The sequence below is a fragment of the Bos indicus genome, chromosome 3 (genome assembly GCF_029378745.1).
Source record: "Bos indicus isolate NIAB-ARS_2022 breed Sahiwal x Tharparkar chromosome 3, NIAB-ARS_B.indTharparkar_mat_pri_1.0, whole genome shotgun sequence".
Taxonomy (NCBI): domain Eukaryota; kingdom Metazoa; phylum Chordata; class Mammalia; order Artiodactyla; family Bovidae; genus Bos; species Bos indicus.
In genome coordinates this window covers 20,503,913-20,530,997 of record NC_091762.1, presented here as the reverse complement: position 1 = coordinate 20,530,997, position 27,085 = coordinate 20,503,913, and the positions used below count along the sequence as shown (strand labels likewise).

General features: G+C 39.0%; 1 protein-coding gene and 1 pseudogene across 11 annotated transcripts in view; both read left to right on the top strand.

The window, feature by feature from the left end:
• The first annotated feature begins 3,172 nt into the window (after positions 1-3,172).
• The window catches only part of RPRD2 (regulation of nuclear pre-mRNA domain containing 2), a 95,471-nt gene continuing 71,558 nt past the window's right edge, over positions 3,173-27,085 (top strand). For 6 of the 11 annotated variants that reach the window (XM_019956286.2, XM_070785738.1, XM_019956270.2 and 3 more), the window contains exon 1: positions 3,174-4,402. In XM_019956286.2, the coding sequence (XP_019811845.1) occupies positions 4,198-4,402 (205 nt within the window). In that variant the 5' untranslated portion in view covers positions 3,174-4,197. Of the gene's footprint in view, positions 4,403-27,085 lie in introns of all 11 variants that reach the window. The other 5 variants (XM_070785739.1, XM_019956278.2, XM_070785737.1 and 2 more) reach the window with 1 other exon arrangement.
• LOC139182127 (protein-L-histidine N-pros-methyltransferase pseudogene) overlaps positions 4,409-27,085 on the top strand; it is a 46,126-nt pseudogene continuing 23,449 nt past the window's right edge.

The following is a 27,085-nucleotide window of genomic DNA, read 5'->3' as shown; positions in this document are numbered from 1 at the left end:
CCAGTCAGTTCCTGGAAACAGCCTTTGTCAAGCCCACCAATTACTAGTGTGTTTCCCAGATTCAATGATTATCTCAGTTCTCCTGCAACCTATGTAGCAACATCTGACACAATTACTCCCTCCTTAACAAATTTTCATGACATGGCTTTCAGAATACTACTTTCTGGGTTCTCCTTCACTGGTCATTGTTTTTCTATCTCCTTTGGAACTTGCTTCTGATTGCCCAGTCCTTAGACTTTTATTAATACCTATGCTCACTCACTTTCTGGGCGGCCTCATCCATGTCACAGCTTTAAGATCATCTCTATACTGGCAATTCTTAAATTTATGTTTCCTACCAAGATTTCTTTTATGAACTTGAGGGAATGAAAGTTTTAGATATTGCAGTGCTTTGTGACTTTCCAAAGCTGAACTCTACCCAACAAAATCTTTTTTTTTTTTCCCCGCCCTACCCAACAAAATCTTACCCTTTATTTAACTTCTCTCATTTTCTTGGCTATGACATAAGAAACAATGACATTGAGTTCATGGAAGATACAAAAAATGTATGCAAAATCAGTGCTACAAAACTATGAGGAACAGATGGCTGTGATTGGAGAACTTCATCTCTCTCAAATGACCTATTTTGAAGTCAGTGGCCTACTGACTGTGAAGTAGCGGGCTTCCTAAGAAGTAGTGAAGGAAATGCCTACACACAATTACTGCTGTCAGAAATGTTATGTTTGATTCTCTGTGCTTCTGTGCATGATTTGGACTTGGAGAAGCAAATAAAAATTGTTTATATTGTATTATTCAATTCTACAAAAATTATTTAACTCATCACTAACTATGTCAATTCTGAGAAGAAAAAATGTCAATATTTGAATCTCTAGCAGCTAGCAATTTTCTCATGTTGAATAAAAGTTCACTAAAATTTTTTAAAAATTAATTTTTCAATTATTTTACTGGAAAATAAGTTTTGAATGATTTTTTAAAAACTGATTACATTCTGTTATGTATTTATATATATTGGTAATTTACATATGTAGTGTAATGAATTACAACTTATAGAAATAATGTTTACTCAGTAAATAGTTATAAAATCATTATATATTACTAGGACTAAATTTTTTTTAATTTAAAAAACGTATTTTTTGGCTGCTCTGGGTCTTTGTTGCTGTGCTCAGGCTTTCTCTCATTGTGTGTGTCTGTAGGGCTCCTTTCTAGTTGTGGTCCAAGGGCTTCTCACTGTAGTGGCTGCTCTTGTTGCAGAGCACTGGCTGTAGAGCTCCAGCTTAGTAGTGGTACACGGGTTTTGTTGCCCCTTGGCACGTGGAATTCTCCCTGATTAGGGATTGAACCCATGTCCCTGCACTGGCAGACAGATTATTAACCACTGGACCACCAGAGAAGTCCAAAATATTTTAATTTTTAACTTAAAGATTTTAGTCATCCTTAATTCTGCATTGAATACAAAGTTCATTCTTATTCTTGTATAAAGAACAGATACATAGACAGTACATAAACAGATGTACAGTATATTTGTGGCATTAACATTTCATGGGGGCTAGGGGGAATAGGAACAAATACCTAAGCAGAATCTTTAGGGTCAACAGTTATGGAAAAAAAGCTGAGAAACACCGTTTTAGTTGCTCAGGTCTAAAACCTTGGTGCCATATTTGCCTCTTTTTTTTTTTTCTCATATTCTCCTTAAATTCATGAGCAATCCTCTGGACTCTACCTTCAAACTATATCTAGGATCTGACACCACTTCTCTCTCTCTTTTTTTTTATTGCCACCCTGTAGAAGCCACCATCATTTCCTTGTCTGGATTACTGCAATAGTCTCCTTAACTGGTTACTCTGAAGTCTATTTTCAATATAGCAACCTATGTAATCTTTTAAAAAGAATGCTATGTAACTTTCTTGTTTAAAGCTGCTCTGCTTAAAAGTGTTTCAAATCCCAAAGTTAAAAGCCAAAGTTCTTAGAGTGGACTTCCAGGCCACATGAATTATCTGTCTTCACCTCTCAAATCTCGTGTTTTACTATTTGTCCCCTCTTCGTTAGTCAAACTGGCCTCCTTGTTCTTGCTCTATTTCAAGACATTTGTGTTTTAGGTCTTTTGCACTAGCTGTTCCTTGTGCCAGCATGCTTTTTTCTCTTCCCTTCCACATATTTGCTTGGTTACCTTGAGCTCAACATTCAGATCAAATTATCACTTCCTTCCAAAAGCCGTCCTTGGTCACCAAACCACCATTCCACACACACACACACTACCCTCTCTCTCTCTCTCTCTCTCTCTCTCTCTCTCTCTCTCTCTCTCTCTCTCTCTCTCTCTCACACACACACACACACACACACACACACACACAGTACCCTCTCTCTCTTACCCTGCGTGGATAGAACTTATTGGTGGTGGTTTAGTCGCTAAGTCATGTCCGACTCTTGGGACCCCATGGACTGTAGTCCACCAGGATCCTCTGTCCATGGGATTCTCCAGTCAAGAATACTGGAGTGCGTTGCCATTTCCTTCTCCATGGGTTTTCCTGACCCGGGAATCGACCCAGGAATCGAACCCTGGTCTCCTGCATTGCAGGAGAACTTATTATTCCTTGATATTTTTATGGTCTCCTGCCAATAAACCCCAGAAGAAAGGGATTTTTGTCTGTTTTGCTGTGTTACCGCCCCACATCTAGAACTGTACTTGACACAAGACACTCAACAACTTTTTGTTGGGTTAACATATATGAAATGTGAGCTTGACAAAACAGGTGAATGTGAGTCTAATGTGGAGACGTGGGAGAATTAAAATACAGTAATTGTATGTGCTTAGTGGAACACAGAAGCCTCCAAATCCATCCAGAAGTTTTACATAGGCAGATGCTATGGCCTGGTTAATTTAGGCTGTGCTAATCAATATAATAGATTTCTAAGGGTTTTGTAAACTATAATGCATTATGCAATTGCGAGACTGTATGATAATTGGAGAAGGTCAATCACATCTTGCCTTTTATTGTTTCCTTGTCTCGAAAATTCTACAGGGAAAATTTTCGTTTCACGTCATTTACTTCCTCTTCCTATAATCCAGTCAAGGGGCTGTGAATGGTATCGTCCAAGGGGAGTGTAAAAAGTTGTTTCGTCTGGGAGTCTGCGTAGTGAATGGCTTGCCGAGGCTGGCGCATGCGCACCTTCGGAGGCACCGCAAGATGGCTGCCATCTACTTTGTCGCGCGTCAGTGTCCCGAGGAGTTAGCAGCGGCGCCGGTAGCGGCAGCTGCAAGTGCCAGAAAATAAGTGGCCGCTGAACGGTGGGAGTTTCTCGGTCCTGTGATGTGAGCTGGACAGCTCCAAAAGAGACACCTCGCTAGGAAGCAAAACGCGGGGTTGGAGCGGTGAAGCCCCTCCCCCCAACCTCTCTTTAGTCCGACCAACTCCCTCGCCTTTCCCTCCCCTTTTTTCCTCCCAACCCGCTACACGCTGGCCTGTCGCGCAGGCGCACAAATCTTCGAAGCGCCTCCTTAGCCCTTGGGGCTTGTGGGCTTCTGCGCGCGCTTCTTCGTCTTCTCCTTTGATTGGCCAGATTGCCCCGCCATGACGTCTCCCTCTGCTTTCTAGGTTGAGAAGGAAGCAGGGGGGCGGGTCCAAGCAGCGCGTGCGCGATACTGTTGCTGTCCCTTTGCTGCTATTGCGTTGCAAAAAAATTCCTGACTAGGTAGCCTTGGGCTTTTCTGTGCTAGAGGACCTAAAGGAGAGAGAAAGATTTCTGCAACTGAAGGGGCAGTCGGGTAGTATTTACTTTAAGATATTAACGCCCACTCTTAGAAGAGTGTTGGGGAAGGGCCTTAAGCGTTGAGAGCCGAAGAGTATAAAACCATTTAATTTCCGGGCCAGACGTTTAGAAAGGTTTTGCAGGAGCTGTTCTCTGCGTAATTCTTCGTGATTGCTGACTGGTTTAAACACAATCCCTTGAACAATTCTGATAAACCTTCGAAACCCGCAGCCCCTCCTTGCAGCGTGTAGGAGCCGCCAGCGTGCCCAGCACCTGGTCCTCCCGTCCTCCCTCCAGAAGAGCCTAGCGCGTGCACCATCCCCACCCCCTGGCCTCCCTCCCCACCTGCGGCTTTCACGCACTCGCAGTGATTGTTTTGCCCGCTCCCGCCGCCGTCGCCGTCGCCGCCGCGGCCGCCAGAGGAGAGCAGCGCTTGTGCAAACCGGGAAGATGGCGGCCGGCGGCGGCGGAGGCGGCAGTAAGGCCTCCTCCTCGTCGGCCTCTTCAGCAGGGGCTCTGGAGTCCTCGTTGGATCGAAAATTCCAGTCGGTAACTAACACCATGGAATCTATTCAAGGCTTGTCGTCTTGGTGTATAGAGAACAAGAAACACCACACTACTATCGTCTACCATTGGATGAAGTGGCTACGGAGATGTGAGTGTTGGGGGTGGCCAGGGAAGGGAAGACTGGGGAATGGAAGGAAATACTGCTCGAAACGTTTAGGGTTTCCCTGTGGAGCCGCTGCATTCGGTTGGGGTTGTTCAAATTAGAGCTTCAACCCAAGTGTTGCCAAACCCTGACTTATTTCTCACCGGGATTGTCTGAACTGTAGGAGGTTCATCATTTCTTGGATTTTACAGCCACTGACTTGGTGTGACCTTGGGCCGCTGGGCCCAATTCTGTAGAGATTTATATGTTATTTCAGAGCCTTGTGAGGTGGTGGTGTATTTACTGAACGTTCACAGAAATTGTCGCGTCCGTTTATTTCTAATAGGCCTTGATGTGTTAATGATTTCTCGTACTGCTATGGTTTAAGCAGTAGTAAATGCACCTACTTCGCGGGAATGTGTTGGACAATTCTATTTTCCACTGGCCTAAAACTTGTGATGTGTAGTAAGAAGAACCTTACCTAGATGAAGAGGTAACGTGAGCGCCACATAGAGCTCAGGCGACCGACCACCTGAGAGGTTTTCCTCGACTTGTGTTCGCTGCAGTAAAGTACAGGCTTCTTAATACTGACCAGAAACAACCGTAGTCCGTATTGCCACTAATACCTTAAAATGGAAAACATATCCGTCTACTTTTCAGTCAGTTCAGATACGTTTTTAAAGAATAGGAATTGGTTTCTTAGGTAACCAAAACAAGGAATCAGAAGTGCTCCTTTTGAATATATACTACTCCCCCTCTCACCGCGAGTTAATTGCTTTTTTGTCTACTTCGCTGAATTTATTTCACTTTGCTGCTTTACTGCGGAAAAGAAGTCTATTAAATTGTCAGGAAGCATGGATTGTTTGCAGATTTCAAATCTTGAGGACGAAGGAAGTGTGGAGAAGTCATTGTTGCTTCCTACACAGAAGAGATGGTTGACCGTAAATCCCTGTGTATCTGAATTTTATGTTTGTTGTTGCTTCTTGTCTATGGCTGTCACCAGTGAAACCCATCATTCAGTTATTATTATTATTCCACTTTTGCTACTCACTCTGTAGTGTTTTGATCTGTGTTTACTTTTTTAGGGAACCGATGGATAAAACTTGCAAAATCATAGACCCCAAAACTTCAAACTATTTGTGTATAGTTATTGTTGGGAGAGACGTTTTGCGAGATTACCTGTATTTACCAATAGCAGATCAAAGTTACCTTCTTTCCAAGAGGTAAAATTAGAAAATACAATATCAAGTACGGTACTCCTCACTATCAAAGACTCACATGATAAGTATCTACTATGTGCCCAGGCCATTTGTCATTTACAGTGTATCTAGTATCTCATTCTACCTTAAACTAACCCAAAGTAGATTTTTTAATCATTGATTTACCCATGGGGAAACTAAGGCTCAGAAATATTAAGGAAGCTACTAAGCTTATGGTGGAGTTGGGATTTGACTCCACCATATCAGATGACAGCGGTCACATTTAATTTTGTAAAATAATGTTTTCATGCTTTTTCTTTAATGTATTTGGTCTACCAGTGGTAGCAAGCAGTGCTCAAGCTTGAGGACATACTGTTCTTAAACATATTTTTCTTCCTGTTTTAAAACGTTTTCCTACCTTTGGACTCTGGTGCTTTAACTGTATGGGTAAGTTGGTCTCTATCCCTGCCTGTGGGATTATATATGACAATTACAGTATATTTTTTCTAGTCAGCGATGATGAGATACACTGGAGCCAGAATTTTTCTGCCTCTACTTTTTACATTGTGCCTGAGCTTATTTCCCTTGCTGGTATTTTAAGAGTGAAAAAGAGTGGTTGCTCTAGGAAGACAATACTTCATTTGAAGTGCATTATATGTAGTTTGTGTCGCTAAATGCTTTTGGCTTTCTATAAACCTGATTTTTTTCCCCTGGTGAAATGGGCTTAACTTTCTAAAATGGTTAAGGGTAATTTGTAGCTGTTTTGTGTTTACGTTAGTGAATGTCATCTGTCTTATTGTAAATAAAACCTTTTGAGAGAAATATTCGGGAGAGTAGTGTTAGAATTATTTTGGAGTTTGGCTTCTAAATCAGGTTTAGGCAAATTTGTGCAATAGATAGATGTCTTTGGCATTCACAGCCTTTCTGTCCATTTTCCTGATGCCACTTTTGCTTCTCTTTTGGCATCTGTTCTTTAGTAATTTATATTTAGACTTCAGCGTGAATTTACGTAACTGTATAACTCTTCCTGAGATATTTTCATTTTATCTTTTATTTCGTAATGTATATTAAGAGACTTTAGTTCACTTTAAAGGAAATAATTTTGGGAGTTCTTGGTGGCCTCGTGGTTAGGATTCTGGGCTTTCTCTGCCATGACCCAGGTTCAGTCCTCAGTTGGGGAACTGAGATCTGAAAGTTACGCGGTATGGCAAAAAAATAAATAGAAATAAAGAAAATAATTTATTAGAGAAGGCAAGTAGTCTTCCTGAAGACACACTCCATGGTGGGTTTTACCAATTTTATTCAGGTTTGTTTTAATTTGTTTGACCCTTCCACTGCTATCATTTTCCAAAAGTGATCTTTCTGTAGCATGAACCCATGTCATTTCTGTGCTTTAAAACCCTCCAGTGACATTCCATTGCAACAGGCTTAAGAGTTAAACTTCTTTTACTACAGGTAAAAAGGTCTACACATTCTTATACTATCAGCCCTGCCTACTACTTGTCAGGCTTCTTCCACTGCTGTCTTCTCATCATTTTAGATCCAAGCTCAGATACTACTTCCTCAGAAAGGTCTTCTATAATGATCTTATTTTAAGTGGTTTCAGTTGAATTCTATCATATCACTTTATTTTTCATTTTATGAAATTACATTATTTATTTATTGTGTGTTTGCTATGTTATTTCACTAGGGCTATGTCTTCTTTGCTGCTGTATCCCAAGCAACTAGAACAGTGTTTGGCACACAATAAGTAATCAGTAGATATTTGCCAATATAATTTTGTGAAATAGTTAATCAAGAACTTGAATGGTTTTAATTTCTGTTTATCAGAAGGCCACATTTATAATTTAGTAAAAGAAATAATAGATATGGTTGTTTACAGTTTCAAAATGTGGCTCTTGCATAGGCTTGATGTGCAATATGACTATTGTCATTTCTGTATTTCATTCATCCCTCCCATTTTTAATTGTAAATGGAAATCAAGATGGAAAAGTAGAAAAATACAGACTCTAGACATAAGTTCACATCATAATGCCATCAGTTAATAACCTGGGTGATTCTACGCATAGTGCTTAAGTTGTGAGCCCCAATTTCTGATTTGTGAGTAGAGAGAATTATCTCTCATAGGCTTGTTGTCTAGATTTAAAAAGATAATGCATGTGTTTTAGTATAGGTCCTAGCATATAGAAATATGTTCAGATTACTTATGATAATGATAGCGATGATGTAGTTAATCTTAAGGTCCTGACTATTTGAAATAATAACTGTTTTGGGAATGGTGTGGAAAACTATACCTAGTCAGGGGCAGATGATTTGAGCTAGCCTTTCTGTAGTGAATTAGCAAGTTCTCTGAAGAAGTAGTAGGAAAAAATAAAATATGTTGTGTTCATGATATCTCCACGATGTTCTGCTTCCAGCCATTGAATGGGTTGGTCTGTTTTAGAAGGTGTATGAGAATTTAAGTGAGTTTTTGAAGAAAAGCGGGATATAGGAAAGTAGAATCATTTGTAGAACAGAAAAATCTGTTAAGATTTCCTGTTAGCTGTTTCTGATACGAACTTTAAATATGAACAAAATTAGAAAAGTAATGACATCTCCCCCCACTGATCACCTCACTTCAGTAGTTATCCTTTTAAGGGCCGATCTTTTTTCTCCTATCCCCTTAACTTTCTCCCCCTCCCATTTGAAACAAATCTCTACAATCCGGTATTTTGTCCACAAGAGAAACTGTCATATAAACGTGGACTGGGAAAAACTTTTTTCTTCATACAGGATTAATCTGTTGCAGAGAATTTGCGAAGTGCAATTACTAGTTTTGGTGTATGGCAATGGTTTCTCAAATCCTTGGGTGAACCATGAAGATGGCAGTTTTCTAGCTCAGTTTTATCGAGTGCTTATTATGTGCCAGGTACTGCTCCAAGCATTTTACATACATTAATTCATTCGGTCGTCACAATTCTTTGAAGTACGTATTATTATGATTCCCATTTTACAGATGGGAAAACAGAGGCCCTGAGAGGTTGAGTAGCTTGCCCAAGGTTAGAGAGGTAATAAGTGATGGATCCAGGATTCAACCCAGGCATTCTTGATTTACAGCATACACTCACACTCAGAGCCACTGTACTAGTCTTTCTTACATTTTCTACAATGCAAAAAACCTTTGATAACCTGCCTATTTATTCATTGTTAGGCCAGATTAACTAAAATGTCTAGATCTTGAAGCTTTGCAGGGTTTGTTTGTTTTTACTTTTGCTTTCTGTGGGAAAACTGATTATCTTGTATAGATTTGAAGTTCTGATAGTCGTTCATAATTTTTAAAAAAGGGGGAAACAAAGCTGAACATGTTAGGTATTAAAGTTGTCTACTTGATAGAAATCTCTAAATGTTAAGTGGTTTTAGATTAAATAATAGAATTTTTTGGTGGTAGAAAGTTTAGGGTACCACACTGGTAGTTCCACTGGTCAGTGGAGAGTGAAGTCTTTAGTCTTTTATTTACTATTCCATAAATCTGAGGATCTGGAACTATTTTCTGTGGCTCTGGTATCTGAAATGTAGCTGTTCCTTTAACTGCTTAGTTTCCTTGTAATTCATCCTTTGTAATAGGTATGTTGGTCAGGCATATACAGTATAACAGTACTGCCTTAGGCATATGATTTTTTAATCATGTATCACATGTGTACAAATGTAAGTGGACTTGGTACAGATTTAAAGTTTCAAGATGAATTTTGCTTATAAATCCTTACATTCAGTGCTTTTAACAATGCCTTATTGGATACCTGCTGTGCCTGGCACTGGGGATATATCAGGTGAACAAAATGGAGGAAAATGTTTGCCCTCTTGGAGCTTATACTCTCGTAAGGAGAGACAAGCAGCAGACAAACAATGTTAAGTACATTGGAAGGTAAAAAATACTAGGAGTGCTGTAGAGAAATATAAAGCAGGGAAAGGGGATACAGAGTGTTCAGTTCCATTTAGTCACTCAGTTGTGTCCGATTCTTTGCGACCTCATGGACTGAAGAGTCTTCTCCAACACCACAGTTCAAAAGCATCAATTCTTCTGTGCACAGCTTTCTTTGTAGTCCAACTGTTATATCCATACATGACTACTGGAAAAAATATAGCTTTGACTAGATGGACCTTGACTGGGCAGCTTCACTTTCACTTTTCACTTTCATGCACTGGAGAAGGAAATGGCAACCCACTCCAGTGTTCTTACCTGGAGAATCCCAGGGACGGGGCATCCTGGTGGGCTGCTGTCTGTGGGGTCGCACAGAGTCGGACACGACTGAAGTAACTCAGCAGCAGCAGATGGACCTTTGTTGGCAAAGTAATGTCTCTGCTTTTTAATATGCTGTCTAGATTGATCATAGCTTTTCTTCCAAGGAGCAAGCGTCTTTTAATTTCATGGCTGCAGTCAGTATCTGCAGTGATTTTGGAGCACCGCCCCCCCCCCCCCAAAAAAAAAAAGTCTGTCACTGTTTCCATTGTTTCCCCATCTATTTGCCATGAAGTGGTGGGACTGGATGCCATAGTCTCAGTTTTCTGAATGTTGAATTTTAAGCCAGCTTTGTCACTGTCCTCTTTCACTTTCATCAAGAGGCTCTTTAGTTCTTCTTTGCTTTCTGCCATAAGGGTGATGTCATCTGCATATCTGAGCTTATTGATATTTCTCCTGACAATCTTGATTCCAGCTTGTGCTTCATTCAGCCCAGTATTTTGCATGATGTACTCTGCATATAAGTTAAATAATCAGGGTGACGGTATACAACCTTGATGTACTCCTTTCTCTATTTGGAACCAGCCTGTTGTTCCGTGTCCAGTTCTAACTGTTGCTTCTTGACCTGTATGCAGATTTCTCAGAAGGCAGGTAAGGTGGTCTGGTATTCCAGTCTCTTTCAGAATTTTCCACAGTTTGTTGTGATCCACACAGTCAAAGGCTTTGGCATAGTCAATAAAGCAGAAGTGGTTTTCTGGAACTCTCTTGCTTTTTTGATGATCCAGCGGATGTTGGCAATTTGATCTCTGGTTCCTCTGCCTTTTCTAAATCCAGCTTGAGCATTTGTAAGTTCACGGCTCACATACTGTTGAAGCTGGCTTGGAGAATTTTGAGCATTACTTTACTAGTGTGTGAGATGAGTGCAATTGTGCGGTAGTTTGAACATTCTATAGGAATTTAAATTGGGTGTAAGGGAAGGCCTCACTGAGAATGTGACAGTTGAGCAGGGAGATGAGACACTATAAACAATATCGATACGAGTGTGAGGGGAGAACAAAAACACAAAGGTCTTGAGGTTAGTGTGTGCCTGGTGAGTTTAAGGAACAGCAGGAAAACTTTTGTGACTGGAAAGGAGTAGAGAAAGAGAGGATTAGCAGATGAACTCAGATTTTGGTGGGTAATATGGCAGGAGGGACAGATCACAATTTTATAGGCATCCTTAGACTTTTATTTTTAATGAGATGGGGAACTTAGAGCCAAGGAGTGATGTGAACTGATTTGTGTTTTTAAAAGATCATTCTAATTGCTGCAGAAACAGGAATGCCAGTAGGTGGCTGTGGTAGTAGTCCTGGGATAAAATATTGGTGGGTTTTGGACCAGATTGTGAAAGAAATAAAAAGTAGTTTAATTCTAGATTTGTTTTTGAGAATAGATCCAATCGAGGTTCTAAATGAATTAAATGTGTGGTAACAGGAGGAGCCTGGTAGGCTGAAGTCCATGGGGTCACTAAGAGTCAGACGCGACTGAGCGACTTCACTTTCGCTTTTCACTTTCATGCATTGGAGAAGGAAATGGCAACCCACTCCAGTGTTCTTGCCTGGAGAATCCTGGGGATGGAGGAGCTTGGTGGGCTGCCGTCTATGGGGTCGCACAGAGTCGGACACGACTGATGTGACTTAGCAGCAGCAGCAGCAACAGAGGATAATAATCAAGAATGAGTGTTGTTTTTTTCCTTGAGTGACTAGAAAGAGTTAACATTTATTGACAAACTTCACTTATTTAAAGTGTACAATTCATTTACTAATTTCAATGTATTCACACAGTTGTGTGACAGTCACCACAGGGTGTCTGTTGAGTCTGTAAATTGTCTTTAGAGACAGCCTGGAAGAGATGTACTAGAAGTTAAGTGTAGATAGAGAAGCCACTGTAGTAAGTTAGGGTGGTAAGTACAGATAGAGAAGAAGTCCAGAGAAAAGGCTCTAGGGCATTCCAGTGTTTTAGATATCTCTTTCTACTTAGTTGGTGTTCTGTGTTATTGGCTTTGGTTCTTTTTGAAGTTCAGGGTAAACTAACTTTCAGCTCCCCGAAGAAGTTATAAATCTATTTTGATCTCTTTCATGTTTCTACTCTTGGCTTGGGTTTAACGGCACTTGTGAATCAGTTAGGCGTTAGGTCTGTTGTAATTCCCAATTGTAAAGTTATTGCATAATCAGTCTTCTCCCTGCCCTTTGGATACCTTGGTCACCTTTTCTTCCTTCTCCTGCCCTCCTTTCATAGAGATGTAGATCATTTCCATGTTTTCAGACAGTGTTTCAAAACATGAAGTACCTTAGTTATACACCTGATTATTATAATGGTGTGTACTAAATGAGCCTTTTTGTGTGTATTGAGAGACTTTACAAGTAGTTGTTGCAGTCTTCATTTACCTGCTTTGTCTCTCATGCTGAAGGGTAGTATTATATACATGACCCTAGGTAGATTTAAAACAGTATGTAAAACATAATTTTGTTATGCATCCTATAGTAAGCTAAAATGTTAAATTATGTAGCAGATAAACATTTCCATAACTCAGAGTGTGAAACACTATTGAAATAATTCAAATGATTTTGTGGTGTGGAAATACCTTGAAATTCCATTGGAAATTTTCATTTCCCCTGGAAAATTACTAACATTTCCTTAAACAGGCCACCCCCCAAATTACAGTTTTGTTGGTAGAGAAGGGGTTGACTGTATGTATGTGTGTAATGTTTTAGAGAGTGAAGACTTACTGATTTTATTTTAGTGATTTGGCTTCCTGCCTTTCATAAACTAATAATAGTTGCATCCAAACTTCTTTTTCTCCTAAGCTTTTGTCATGCAGTTACCATCTTTCCTCTCTCTTTTCCGCCCCAATTTCCCCATGTTTAGTGTTTTCTAGCAGTACTTTAAGAAATCCTTAGGGTATATTTTGAGTTCATTGCTTTAAATTTTCAGCTATCTGAGAACTGAGAATACATAAGAGTTGTGGAATTTTTTTGTTTGTTTAACATGAGGTTTTTTTTAATGTGTAGAAGGATTTCAAGAGACCCTAGTAAAAAAAAGTTACCCCAAAACTTAACACTGTTGCACAAACCACCTTGACTAAGCTGCTCCTCGGTTTGTCAAGGAAACAGAAAGGAGTTTGTACTTCGTAGTGCTTTTGATTCCCCTGCACCCACAGATTTTAATTATAGAACAGTGGAGAAAGGCACATCTTGTGGAGAAAGTAGTAGAACCCAGTTACTGTTTGGAAAAAGGCAACAGTTCCATTTGTGCTTTAGAACATTAAAGTATCTTTCAGACTAAGATAAAGATAGTTTTAAAAAAATACCTCTTTGTTTTTCTTGTTCTATAAAAACACTGGATTAGAGGCTGTTTGTTGAAAGAAAATGTTTAGAATGCTGGTTTTATATTTTGGTTGCAGCCTTTATCTTTCCCTTATCTCTCTTCCTTCACTCACTAGTGATTAGTTTCACTGACTTTCAGTTTATTGTTCTTTGGTACTCACTGAGGGGCAGAGAGAGAGAGAGAGAGAGAGAGCAGATTGAGTATTTCCGTTAGTGAAAATTTCACTGTTAGAAGGGAAAATTTTTTTTAATGTTAGGTTTTATAACTTCATTTTTAATTAAAAAAAAAAAAAAAGACCCAAATGGGTCCTGTTCTGTTTTTGTGTTCCCTTTATCATCGTGATAGTTTTAAAGTGGCAGGATCATTATTTTAAAATTATGATCTCTGTCCAAGAGGCAGTCAGTATTACTTGAGTTATTAAAACCTCTTTTATTGTGTGTATTCCTATGTCTAAGGATACAGAATTCAGAAAGTGAATTTGGAAATACTATATGTTTACTCTATATAAAACTTTCTTAGGTTGCGGAAAGAGATGGAGTTACAAGGAACTTAATGTTTTGTAACTAAGATAAGAATTGAACAAAAATAGCTGGTTCTGGGAAGTATGGTAATATGAGTTTGTATATGCTTTTCCAGTTTAGAAGAGGTATCATGTTTTGGTTGGAGTGAAGGTATCATTCACTGAGCACCCTTTCTGGATGTCATATGTATATATGTTACCTGTAATCCTAACATAAGCTCTGTGAGATAGGAGTTATCCTCACTTAAAATTTTTGTAAAATGAGGCTTAGAGATGTCAGTTGATTATTTTGAGGCAATTGTCAGAACATTTTTCTAGCATAGGAAAGGGAAGCTGCTTGTTTTCAGGGTGGCTAAGCATAAGCTAGTTTGTTTTCTGAAGGCAGAAGGTAACAGCAAGTGGGAGAAAGAAAAGATGTACAGTGGATTCAAAGCCTGAGTTACTTACAAGTACTTTGTTATTATTTAACAGTGTTCTTTATTAAATTTCTCATCATTAGTACAGTTACCTTCACAAACATTGTCACTCATAGATTTAGTAATAAATAGACAATGTTAACTGAGTTCTTAGCATGTGATCTCATAACAATTCATGAAGTAAGTATTATGTAATGTATTGCTTAGTAAGTCTACTAGTGATATATATGTAAAATTAGCTATGCTGGTGAGGGGCAAAATAATAAAATATTATAGATGATATAATTGAAGCACTTGAAGACTCAGTGAGGTAAAATGAATTGTTTAAGATTCACAGCTAGTGAACAGTAGAGCCAGAATTCAGATGTAAATAGTTTGACTCCAGAGCCTACACTCTACCTTTGTGTTAGACCGCTTCCCACTTCTTTCAAAGTTTACTGGTATTTTGTAGTGTTGTATAGTGTAGTATATAGAATATAAGACAGTAGCCCTTGTGCCTGTCTTTTTCCCAGCTTTTTGATATATTATTGACATAACATTGGATACGTTGTGATGATTTGATACATGTATGTATATTGCAGAATGATTACCACAGTTAGGTTGTTGAACACCTTCATCACCTCACATCATTACCCTCCTTTTTTTAGGAGAACATTTAGGATGTTGTCTCTTAGCAACTTGTGAATATATAAGGCCACATTGTTAACTGCAGTCACCCCGCTTTACAGTAGGCGCCAGAACTTATATAATTGTAAGTTTGTACCTTTTAGCCATCATCTACCCATTGCCCTACTCTCTGGCTCCTGGCAACCACCATTCTATTCTCTGTTTCTGTGATTTCTGTGCCTGTTGATTTTTTTTTTTTTTGCAGGCATAAAATTTATTATTACAGACATAGCGTAACAAGTGGGAGAGTACATAGAGAAATGGTCTGCTAAGATAGAAGCAAGGCAGAGAAAGGGCTTGGGCGTCACCCCCAGGGAGGGGGACCTGTGCCTGTCTACTGTGATGATTTTGCTAAGCTGCAGAGGTGAAAACAATCCATTAACTTGTATACAGCAATAAATTGGATATAGAAGCAGATGTGAGAGCCTACCTGTCTTCTATTAAGCCAAACATTAGATTTTCAAGAATATAAAACAGTGCTGCGGTCCTCACTAAACTTTTTGTCTTGGAAATATAGTTGCTTTTAATAAAGTATATATAATTTATTAGCTGAATGGTTTATTATTGTTTTTAATGAGTTGATAGATATTTTAAATTTCTTAGTTTTAATTAATTATACAGTAAATAGATACATCTAACCCACATAAGCTTCCCAGGTGGTGCTAGGGGTCAAGAATCCACTTGCCAATGCAGGAGACACAAGAGACGTGGGTTTGATCTCTAGTCTGGGAAGATCCCCTGGAGTAGGAAATGGCAGCCCATTCCAGGATTCTTGCCTGGAAAATTCCACGGGCAGAGAAGCCTACCAATTACAATCCATGGGGCTGCAAAGACTCTAACACGACTGAGCACACACAACCCACTGAAACAAAAGATGATCAGTAGTTTTTAGGGGTATAAAGGGATCCTGAAACCAAAAGTTTTGAGAGTTCACTGATTTATATTGTAAAATGACCTTTATCAGTTTCTACAAGGTCAGCATCCATTGTCTGTCATCTTAATGCCTTCTGTTGCCCAGAGGTTTCCAGATGTTATTTTATAAGCATTATTATTTTTTAATTTGTGAGATCTTAAGTTTACTGACTTTTATCTTGCCAAATAAAGTTGTAAAATACACTACCATTTATATTATCGCTACCATTTTATAAATTACAACTTTATATGAAAAATTTGCCTTGAAGTCCGTGTCTTTCAAGTCTTAACTCAAATGTCATCTCCTTCGAGGTTGTTCCCTATCGTCCTAGCCAAAGAGCTAGTGCCTACTATCCCTTTTGCACCTGCCTGTCATTCTCTTTAATGCATCACTGTGTTTTATTTTCTTTGTATACCTTTTCTAATTGTAAGATTCTGCCTTATTTGTTTATTTCCTGAGATGTCTTCTCTTGGAAGCCCCACGTGGCTGCCACTGCAGGAGACAAAAGAGACTGGTTCAGTTTCTAGGTTGGGAAGATCCCCTGGAGGAGGGCTTGGCAACCCACTCTAGTATTCTTGCAGAATCTTAGTTCGCTGATCAGGGATTGAATTCATGCTCCCTTTTTTGAGAGGGCAGAGTCTTAACCACTAGACCACCAGGGAAGTGCCCACAATTGTTTTAAATGCAATTATGTTATGTATTAAAAAAAAAAAAAAAACCTTTATTTTATATTGGAGTATAGCTGATTAACAGTTTTGTGATAGTTTCAGGTGGACAGCAAAGGGACTTAGTCGTACATATACATGTACCCATTCTCCCCCAAATTCCCCTCTTATCCAGGCTGCCACATAACATTGAGCAAAGTTCCGTGTGCTATGTAGTAGCTTTGTTGGTTATCCATTTTCTCCCAGTTTTTAAGTTTTTGGTTTTATATATATTTTCTTTATTTTTAATTGAAAGATAATTGCTTTACCGTGTTCTGTTGGCTTGTGCCGTACAACAATGTGAGTCAGCTAAAAGTATACATATATTCCTTCCCTCTTGAGTCTCCTTCCTCCACCCCTCTAGGTCATCACAGCACCAGGCTGAGGTCCCGGTGGTATACAGCAACTTCCCACTAGCTGTCTGTTTTACATATGGTAATATATATATTTCAGTGCCACTCTATTCTAGATTTCATATCTACGTGTTAATATACGATATTTGTTTTTCTCTTTCTGACTTACTTCACTCTGTATAATAGGCTCTAGGTTTGTCTGGGTTATTCATTTTAAATATAGCACTGTGTACATGTTGATCCCAAATTCCCCATCCGTTTCCCCCATTCTTCCCTCCTGGCAACCATAAGTTCATTCTCTGAGACTGAGTCTGTTTATGGTATTTATTTTTATTACACCATATTTCATGCAGGCCTGTCTGCTTAAGCTGTAAATTCTTCCAGTTAATCCTGCATACGCTAGGTGAAATTTTAAGGTTAATAGTCCAAAGAAATGAACATGGAATTTTTGGTCTTTCCTTTGTTAATATTAGAGAATACCTGGAAAATGCACTAATTTGGGAACTGTTTACCTATTTTGAGTATTTGAAGTGCCTATTCATATAATAGCATCTTGCAGTTCTAGAAGTTCATAGAATTTAAGAATCTTTCATATGTTTTTATAGCTATTGTGCTAATATGAAAATGCACCTCCATAGGGAATTTCATAGAGACAGCAGTATCTTTAGTGTTGCTGGATTTTTTAAAATGACCCGTTAAAAACAAAGGGTTTCTAAAAATTGAAGTTGGAATAATAAAGACCAAATGTTAATCATTTTCATGTGCATTTTTCTTTTTTTTTTTTTTCATGTGCATTTTTAAATTAAAGATTTTGTAAAAGAACATTTCATTTCATAACACATTTTGGAAGGTCAGTGTCACGTTTTTAAAGTCTTTAAAAACTTGATAATAAAAAAGTGAAGAGCTTTTGAAATCTGCTTTCAGGGCATCCTTACACATATATACTATGTTTAGTGTAAACTAGGATGAGAATTCATTACTGTTCTCTTACTTACCCTCAGATTGTCATGTACAATTGTATAAGATTGCTATGTACATATGTGTAAACTGAGAAGTGTGGATAAGATACCGAGAAAATAAAACGTAGCAATGAACATCAAATACTGTATGAATTTGACTTTGTGCAGCAGCATTCCCCCAGAAAATGGTGATGTTTAGGGTGTCACTGTCAAACCTTCAGTTCAGTTCCGTCGCTCAATCATGTCCGACTCTTTGCGACCCCATGAATCACAGCACGCCAGGCCTCCCTGTGCATCACCAACTCCCGGAGTTCACTCAGACTCAACGTCCATCGAGTCAGTGATGCCATCCAGCCATCTCATCCACTGTCGTCCCCTTCTCCTCCTGCCCCCAATCCCTCCCAGCATCAGAGTCTTTTCCAATGAGTCAACCCTTCGCATGAGGTGGCCAAAGTACTGGAGTTTCAGCTTTAGCATCATTCCTTCCAAAGAAATCCCAGGGCTGATCTCCTTCAGAATGGACTGGTTGGATCTCCTTGCAGTCCAAGGGACTCTCAAGAGTCTTCTCCAAGACCACAGTTCAAAAGCATCAATTCTTCGGCGCTCAGCCTTCTTCACAGTCCAACTCTCACATCCATACATGACCACAGGAAAAACCATAGCCTTGACTAGACGAACCTTTGTTGGCAAAGTAATGTGTCTGCTTTTGAATATGCTATCTAGGTTGGTCATTCATAACTTTCCTTCCAAGGAGTAAGCATCTTTTAATTTCATGGCTGCAGTCACCATCTGCAGTGATTTTTGGAGCCCCAAAAATAAAGTCTGACACTGTTTCCACTGTTTCCCCATCTATTTCCCATGAAATGATGGGACCGGATGCCATGATCTTCATTTTCTGAATGTTGAGCTTTAAGCCAACTTTTTCACTCTCCACTTTCACTTCATCAAGAGGCTTTTGAGTTCCTCTTCACTTTCTGCCATAAGGGTGGTATCATCTGCATATCTGAGGTTATTGATATTTATCCCGGCAATCTTGATTCCAGCTTGTGCTTCTTCCAGTCCAGCATTTCTCATGATGTACTCTGCATACAAGTTAAATAAGCAGGGTGACAATATACAGCCTTGACGTACTCATTTTCCTATTTGGAACCAGTCTGTTGTTCCATGTCCAGTTCTAACTGTTGCTTCCTGACCTGCATACAAATTTCTCAAGAGGCAGATCAGGTGGTCTGGTATTCCCATCTCTTTCAGAATTTTCCACAGTTTATTGTGATCCACACAGTCAAAGGCTTTGGCATAGTCAATAAAGCAGAAATAGATGTTTTTCTGGAACTCTCTTGCTTTATCAATGATCCAGCAGATGTTGGCAATTTGATCTCTGGTTCCTCTGCCTTTTCTAAAACCAGCTTGAACATCAGGAAGTTCACGGTTCACATATTGCTGAAGCCTGGCTTGGAGAATTTTGAGCATTACTTTACTAGCGTGTGAGATGAGTGCAATTGTGTGGTAGTTTGAGCATTCTTTGGCATTGCCTTTCTTTGGGATTGGAATGAAAACTGACCTTTTCCAGTGCTGTGGCCACTGCTGAGTTTTCCAAATTTGCTGGCATATTGAATGCAGCACTTTCACAGCATCATCTTTCAGAATTTGGAATAGCTCAACTGGAATTCCATCACCTCCACTAGCTTTGTTCATAGTGATGCTTTCTAAGGCCCACTTGACTTCACATTCCAGGATGTCTGGCTCTAGGTCAGTGATCACACCATCGTGATTATCTGGGTCATGAAGATCTTTTTTGTACAGTTCTTCTGTGTATTCTTGCCACCTCTTCTTAATATCTTCTGCTTCTGTTAGGTCCATACCATTTCTGTCCTTTATCGAGCCCATCTTTGCATGAAATGTTCCCTTGGTATCTCTAATTTTCTTGAGATCTCTAGTCTTTCCCATTCTGTTGTTTTCCTCTATTTCTTTGCATTGATCGCTGAAGAAGGCTTTCTTGTCTCTTCTTGCTATTCTTTGGAACTCTGCATTCAAATGGCTTATATTTTTCCTTTTGTCCTTTGCTTTTCGCTTCTCTTCTTTTCACAGCTATTTGTAAGGCCTCCTCAGACAGCCATTTTGCTATTTTGCATTTCTTTTCCATGGGGATGGTCTTGATCCCTGTCTCCTGTACAATGTCACGAACCTCATTCCATAGTTCATCAGGCACTCTTATCTATCAGATCTAGGCCCTTAAATCTATTTCTCACTTCCACTGTATAATCATAAGGGATTTGATTTAGGTCATACCTGAATGATCTGGTAGTTTTCCCTACTTTCTTCAATTTCAGTCTGAATTTGGCAATAAGGAGTTCATGATCTGAGCCACAGTCAGCTCCTGATCTTGTTTTTGCTGACCATATAGACTTCTCCATCTTTGGCTGCAAAGAATATAATCACTCTGATTTCGGTGTTGACCATCTGGTGATGTCCATGTATAGAGTCTTCTCTTGTGTTGTTGGAAGAGGGTGTTTGTTATGACCAGTGCATTTTCTTGGCAAAACTCTATTAGTCTTTGCCCTGTCAAAGCTTAGGTACTATGAAATTAAAGATAAACCTGTTTGATGCTGCTGGACTTGAATAAAATGCTTCATAAATTCCCAGGAGAGGCGGGGGATAGGCTGTCAGTATTTTCTAAACTTACTTAACCGTGGCATTCCTTTATTTTCTCACCATCTCATGTGAACATGGAACACACTTCGGGAAGCTTTGTTATGAAAGTTTTTCTAGGAAACCCCCAGTTAAAGAACAGAGAGAAATTTATATTTGTGTGTAGTAAGAAAGACTTCATGAAGGAAATACTTGTACAAAAATAATGAAGTAGGTGAGAGAAGACATTCCAAATACAAACAAAAGTATACGAGAATCAGAAGCAGGGAGTGAACAACCAGAAGTACATGTAGACAAGTGAGGGTGGGAAAGACAAAGAGAAGCAACAAAAGCCGTGATTCTTAAGACATAGTTGGGGGAGGAGGGGGAGCGTATGTTGAAAACAAAGTAACTGTGTCAAGGCACAAAAGCTGCAATAGATAGTGATTTTAATACTGGGCAAATTATTTTTTTGTAATACTGGTATTATTAATAGTATATTTTTAGGATTTATTCAAAACTTTAAAAATTTAAAAATTGAAGTCAGTGAGCTCAGATTTTTAATGTATTTTGTATTTTAAAAATTATATTTTAAAACCCATTGTAATATAAATCATCGGCTGGTCCTGGACTTTGCTGCTTTCTTTGACTTTGATCTTTTTGTCTGAGGCACTCTTGTAATTGCTATGTGGTGATGTAGCTGATTGGATTGAACTTTAGTATCTTCTTGCCATGTTTAACTCCCCTGACCAGTGCTTTCAAAACCACCTGTCTGTGTTCAGTAATATAAAATTGCCAAAGTTTTGACTTTTTCTTGGCCAACTTGGAAAACATTTCCTAAATGGAGTTTAAATCCTTTCTTTTCCCTAGGCGAGATTCTTCATTATGGAACGTTCTTTCCCTCAGGTTCAGACTCACCCTATAAGTGGCCCATGACATGGGTAGAGGTGGGTGAGTCTGGGGAGTTTCCTGAGCTATGTGGTAATTAGGGTAAGGAGTTTGGGTGAAAGGGAAAGAATGGGAATGGGTGAGTAGGTAGCAAAGAGATAAAGACAACCAAGAGAATGAATGAACTGCTTTTGTATTATGCCCCCCAAAATATGTATTTTGGTTTTTAAAATAGCAATACCTGAGGCTGATATTACAGTTTCTAAAAATAAATAGCCCCCAAAAATATGTATTTTGGTTTTTAAAATAGCAGTACCTGAAGCTGATATTACAGTTTCTAAAAATAAATAGCAACATATTTGGGGGAAATGTCAGAAGCCACTAGAATAATATAACCAAATTACAAAGATCTGAAAGAATATAGTGGTAGCGCCGGGCAGAATGACTGCTATCAAAAAGTCTACAAATAATAAATGCTGGAGAGGGTGTGGAGAAAAGGGAACCCTCTTACACTGTTGGTGGGAATGCAAACTAGTACAGCCACTGTGAAGAACAGTGTGGAGAGTCCTTAAAAAACTGAAAACAGAAAACTGAAAATCCTGGCTTATGACCCAGGATTCCCACTGCTGGGCATACACACCAAGGAAACCAGAATTGAAAGAGACACGTGTACCCCAATGTTCATCGCAGCACTGTTTACAATAGCCAGGACATGGAAGCAACCTAGATGTCCATCAGCAGATGAATGGATAAGAAAGCTGGTACTTATACACAATGGAATATTACTCAGCTTTTAAAAAGAATGGGTTTGAATCAGTTCTAATGAGATGGATGAAACTGGAGCTTATTATAAGTAAGTCAGAAAGAAAAACACCAATACAGTATACTAACGCGTATATATGGAATTTAGAAAGATGGAAAGAATGACCCTATATGTGAGACAGCAAGAGAGACACAGATGTAAAGAACAGACTTCTGGATTCTGTGGGAGAAGACAAGGGTGGGATGATTTGAGAGAACAGCGTTGAATCATGTATATTACCATATGTGAAACAGATGACCAGTCCATGTTCGAAGCATGAAACAGGGCACTCAAAGCCGGTGCGCTGGGACAAGCCAGAGGGATGGGATGGGAGGGAGGTGGGAGGGGGGTTCAGGATGAGGGACACATGTACACCCGTGGCTGATTCATCTCAGTGAATGGCAGAAACCATCACAATATTATAATTAGCCTCCAATTAAAATAATAAAAAAAATAGAATATAGTGGTAGTGGAGAGGACAGATAAGATCTAAGAGGTATTTAGAAAGTAGAATTTGATGGAAGTTGCTGACCACTTGGATGTTGGGGATGAAGTTAGAAGAAAGCTTCGAAAATGGATTCTGTGGATTCTGTCTTGGGTGACAGGAAATTTGGGAGGATAGGTGATGAAAATGGACTTGAACACAAGGATTTGGAGTGTTTGGAGGGCATCTGAGACAACTTGTTTAATAGATAACCGTTTTCCTAGTGCTTATAATCCTAATATTGGCTAATATTTATTTTCAGTTATATACTTGATCCAATTCTAGGAATTTCATGTATATTACATAAGTTTGAGAAAAATCTTTGAAAAGGTAGATACTATTATTATCTCATTGTATAGATGAGAAGAGCAGTCTTGAGTCATGCAGTTGGAAATAGGGGCTGGCCTTTAAAACTAGTTCTGACTTAAAAAATAAATTCATAACTACTCTGTTGTGTTTATTGTATTTGAGAGGGAGCTTTGGAACAGAGATGTAGACTGGGGAATTGCAAGCTTATCTATAGCAGTTAATGAATGAGCACTTAGGGGCATGATATCTTAAGTGAGAAGAGAATAGGGCCAATGAAAGAACCTTGGAAACACGAGTGTTTCAGAAGAAAAGATATCCTAGGTAGAGAAGAGGATCAGCAAAGTAATTTCTCAGAAATTAAGGGAAGAGAAAGTGTGCCAGTGGAGTTTCCCAGAACATGGTTCTGGGAAAGAGCAAGATTGTTCTGGGCAGAAGGGTGAACAGGACAATTTCTGTCTCAGATGATAAGACAGACTAGATATTTTGCAGGGAGACTATATTTTTTGCACTAAAAACATAGCTAAATCCTGCAGAAATTGTAATATAACTTAAAAAAATACTTTATTCTAGAATAGCTTTAGGTTTACAGGAAAATTGCAGAGTTAGAATAGAGGGTTCTGGTATACCCGACACCCAGTTTCCCGTGTTGTTAACAGCTTACATTGGTATATGATACATTTGTTACAGCTAATGAACGAATTATTGATATGTAATTGCTAACTAGAGTCCATACTTTGTGGTTTCCTGAGTTTTTGCCTAATGTCTTTTTCTGTCCAGGATCCCATCCAAAATTTCATCTTATATTTAGTCATCATGTCACTTTAGGCTCCTTTAGACTTTTAACAAGTTTTGAGGATTATTAATCAGGTATTTATAGACTGTCCCTTAGTATGGATTTTTCTGGGAATTCCCATCTGGTCCAGTGGTTAGGAATCCACAATTCCACTGTAGGGGATTTGGGTTCCGTCTCTGATCAGGGAACTAAGATCCCACAAGACACTCGGCATGGCAAAAACAAGCAAATAAATATATGAATTTGTCTGATATATATATATGTGTGTGTGTGTGTATATATGTGTGTATATATATATTTATATTTTTTTTTTTCATGATTAGCTAGAGTTACAGGTTTTGGGAAAGAAAACAGGAAAAGTGCCATTTGCATCACATCATATCAGGAGCATCCTGTCAGCATGACTTACCACCAGTGGTGCTACCCTTGATCACCTGGCTGAGGCAGTATTAGTTAGGTTTCTTCATCAGCCTGTGCGCGCCGCATCCCCCGCCCCCCCCAATCAAACAATACTCTTTGGAAAGAAGTCACTGCCCACAGCGCACACTTAAGGAGTGCAGAGTTCATGTCTTGTCTCTTTGAAGGGGCAGTATCTTTGCAAATTATTTGGAATTCTTCCGTATGGAAGGTTATAAGCATAATTTCTAATATATTACTGAGTATGCTAAAAAAGTAAGGCACTCTCTGAGGGCCTGTTTTCACAAAAGGGAAGAGGCAGATGAAGCAGGATCAGTGAGCTGTGGACAAACAAAAAAGGCAAGGCTGCTCTCTCTCTAAAGGCAAATGGCCACACTAGCAGTGATGGGAAACTAAACCTTTGACCCACAGCAAAGCGCAATAACCCTCGGAGAAAGATGCGAAATTGGACCAAGGTCAGCTCTACCCCCTTTCTGCCGGAGCAATTGGAAAGATATTTTGAGAGGAAGTTTTTTTCTGGTTAGGCTGTTTGAATTCCCACAAATAAAATTCAGCAAAGAATTACTAAATGCAAGGATAAGTCACTTTGAGTGAGATTTAATAGGAATAAGCCCCTAAAAAGTTAAACTGTTGGACTGATATAAAATAGTCATATATAAAATGTTTAATAAAAGATGGAGTTGCAAATGTAGCAAGAAATGAAAGACCGTCAAACATGATTATGTAGATATATAGAAGAACCAAAGTGAAATGTTAGAGATGAAAAATATAACTGTTGAAATTAAAATCTTGGTGGATTAATGAACTGAGGGATAGACCTAAATTACTTATCCAAAATGTAGTGCAAGAGACAAATTGATTGGAATGATACAATAATGAATCTAACATACGTGTGATTGAAGTCTCAGGAGAGAATTGAGAGCAAGCCATAAAGGAATAATGGCTGAGAAATTTTAAGAATTAATGAAAGACATGAATGTACAGAAAGTAGAATGTATATTAAGAATATTAAATAAAAAGAAATTTATACCTACACACTCTGTAGTTAAACTGAAGAATACATTCAAAGATAAAGAGAAAACCCTTAAAAAGAGCCACAGAGAACAGACAGGTAGCTTTTAAAGGAAGGACAATCAGTCTGGTAGCCACAATGGAAGGCTGAAGACATTGAGATCAACTATTCAAAGTGCAGAGAAAAAACAGCTTTCAATCTATAATTGTACACCTAGCAAAGTAATTTCTTAAGAACAAGGGTAAAATGAACTCATCTCCAAAAAGATGGAAGCTGGAAACCAACAGATCTTTGCCTTATGACCTTCTAACCGTCTTCCCTGGTGTCTCAGACAGTAGAGAATCTGCCTGCAACGCAAGAGACCCTGGTTTGATCCCTGGCTTGGAAAGATCCCCTGGAGAAGGGAATGGGGGCCCACTCCAGTATTCTTGCCTGAACTCCATGGACAAAGGAGTCTGGTGGACTACAGTCCATGGGGTTGCAGAGAGTCAGACACAACTAAGTACTAACACTGCTGTACCACTGCCAGTGGTTGTGTACTGAAGGACGAAGGAAGATAACCCCAGGAGGAGTGGCTGAGAGAGAAAGTGAGTGTTGAGCAAATAGGTTGGTGAGCATGAGAGTACATCTAAACGTTATCTGTATGAAATAATGTTTAATTTGCAAAGTTTAAGAGAAGTCAACTAACACTAGACAACATATTGTGGATCAAGAAGAAGTTGATTTGAAATGAAAGTTTTCTAAAATCCTTGTATTTTTTCAGGACACAAGATGTTTAAAATATTGTTTAACTTGAGACCTTGTTTATACACATACACGCGCACACGTTCACACATATATATGTCCCCCAAGAGTGGATGCTAAATGACTGGAATAGAATATGTGATTTCCAGCCCTAGAAGGGGAGGAGATGGAATTTAAATAAACTCCCCAGAGGCATGAATAGAGAAACATGAATAAAGGAAAAGCAGGGTAGATTAAAAGTCCAAATATATCAGTCACAATTAAATGTAAATATAATAATCCTGTCAGTTAAACAAGAGATGATCAGTTTGGATTTTTTTTTAGCAGTCTATTTATACAGACACATTTCTTTTTCTTAGGGATGGTCTTGATCCCTGTCTCCTGTACAATGTCACGAACCTCTGTCCATTGTTCATCAGGCACTCTGTCTATCAGATATAGGCCCTTAAATCTTTTTATTTGTCACTTCCACTGTATAGTCATAAGGGATTTGATTTAGGTCATACCTGAATGGTCTACTGATTTCCTCCATTTTCTTCAATTTCAGTCTGAATTTGGCAATAAGAAGTTCACAATCTGAGCCACAGTCAGCTCCCGGTCTTGTTTTTGCTGAATGTATGGAGCTTCTCCATCTTTGGCTGCAAAGAATATAATGGTCTGATTTCGGTGTTGACCATCTGGTGATGTCCATGTATAGAGTCTTCTCTTGTGTTGTTGGAAGAGGGTGTTTGCTATGACCAGTGCATTCTCTTGGCAGAACTGTATTAGTTTCTGCCCTGCTTCATTCCATATTCCAAGGCCAAATTTGCCTGTTACTCCAGATGTTTCTTGACTTCCTACTTTTGCATTCCAGTCCCCTATCATGAAAAGGACATCTTTTTTGGGTGTTAGTTCTTAAAGGTCTTGTGGGTCTTCATAGAACCGTTCAACTTCAGATTCTTCAGTGTTACTGCTTGGGGCATAGACTTGATATTGAATGTGATATTGTGATATTGAATGGTTTGCCTTGGAAACGAACAGAGATCATTCTGTCGTTTTTGAGATTGCATCCAAGTACTGCATTTCGGACTCTTTTGTTGACCATGATGGCTACTCCATTTTTTCTAAGGGATTCCTGCCCACAGTAGTAGATGTAATGGTCATCTGAGTTAAATTCACCCATTCCAGTCCATCTGAGTTCACTGATTCCTAGAATGTTGATGTTCACTCTTGTCATCTCCTGTTTGACCACTTCCAATTTGCCTTGATTCATGGACCTGACATTCCAGGTTCCTATGCAATATTGCTCTTTACAGCATTG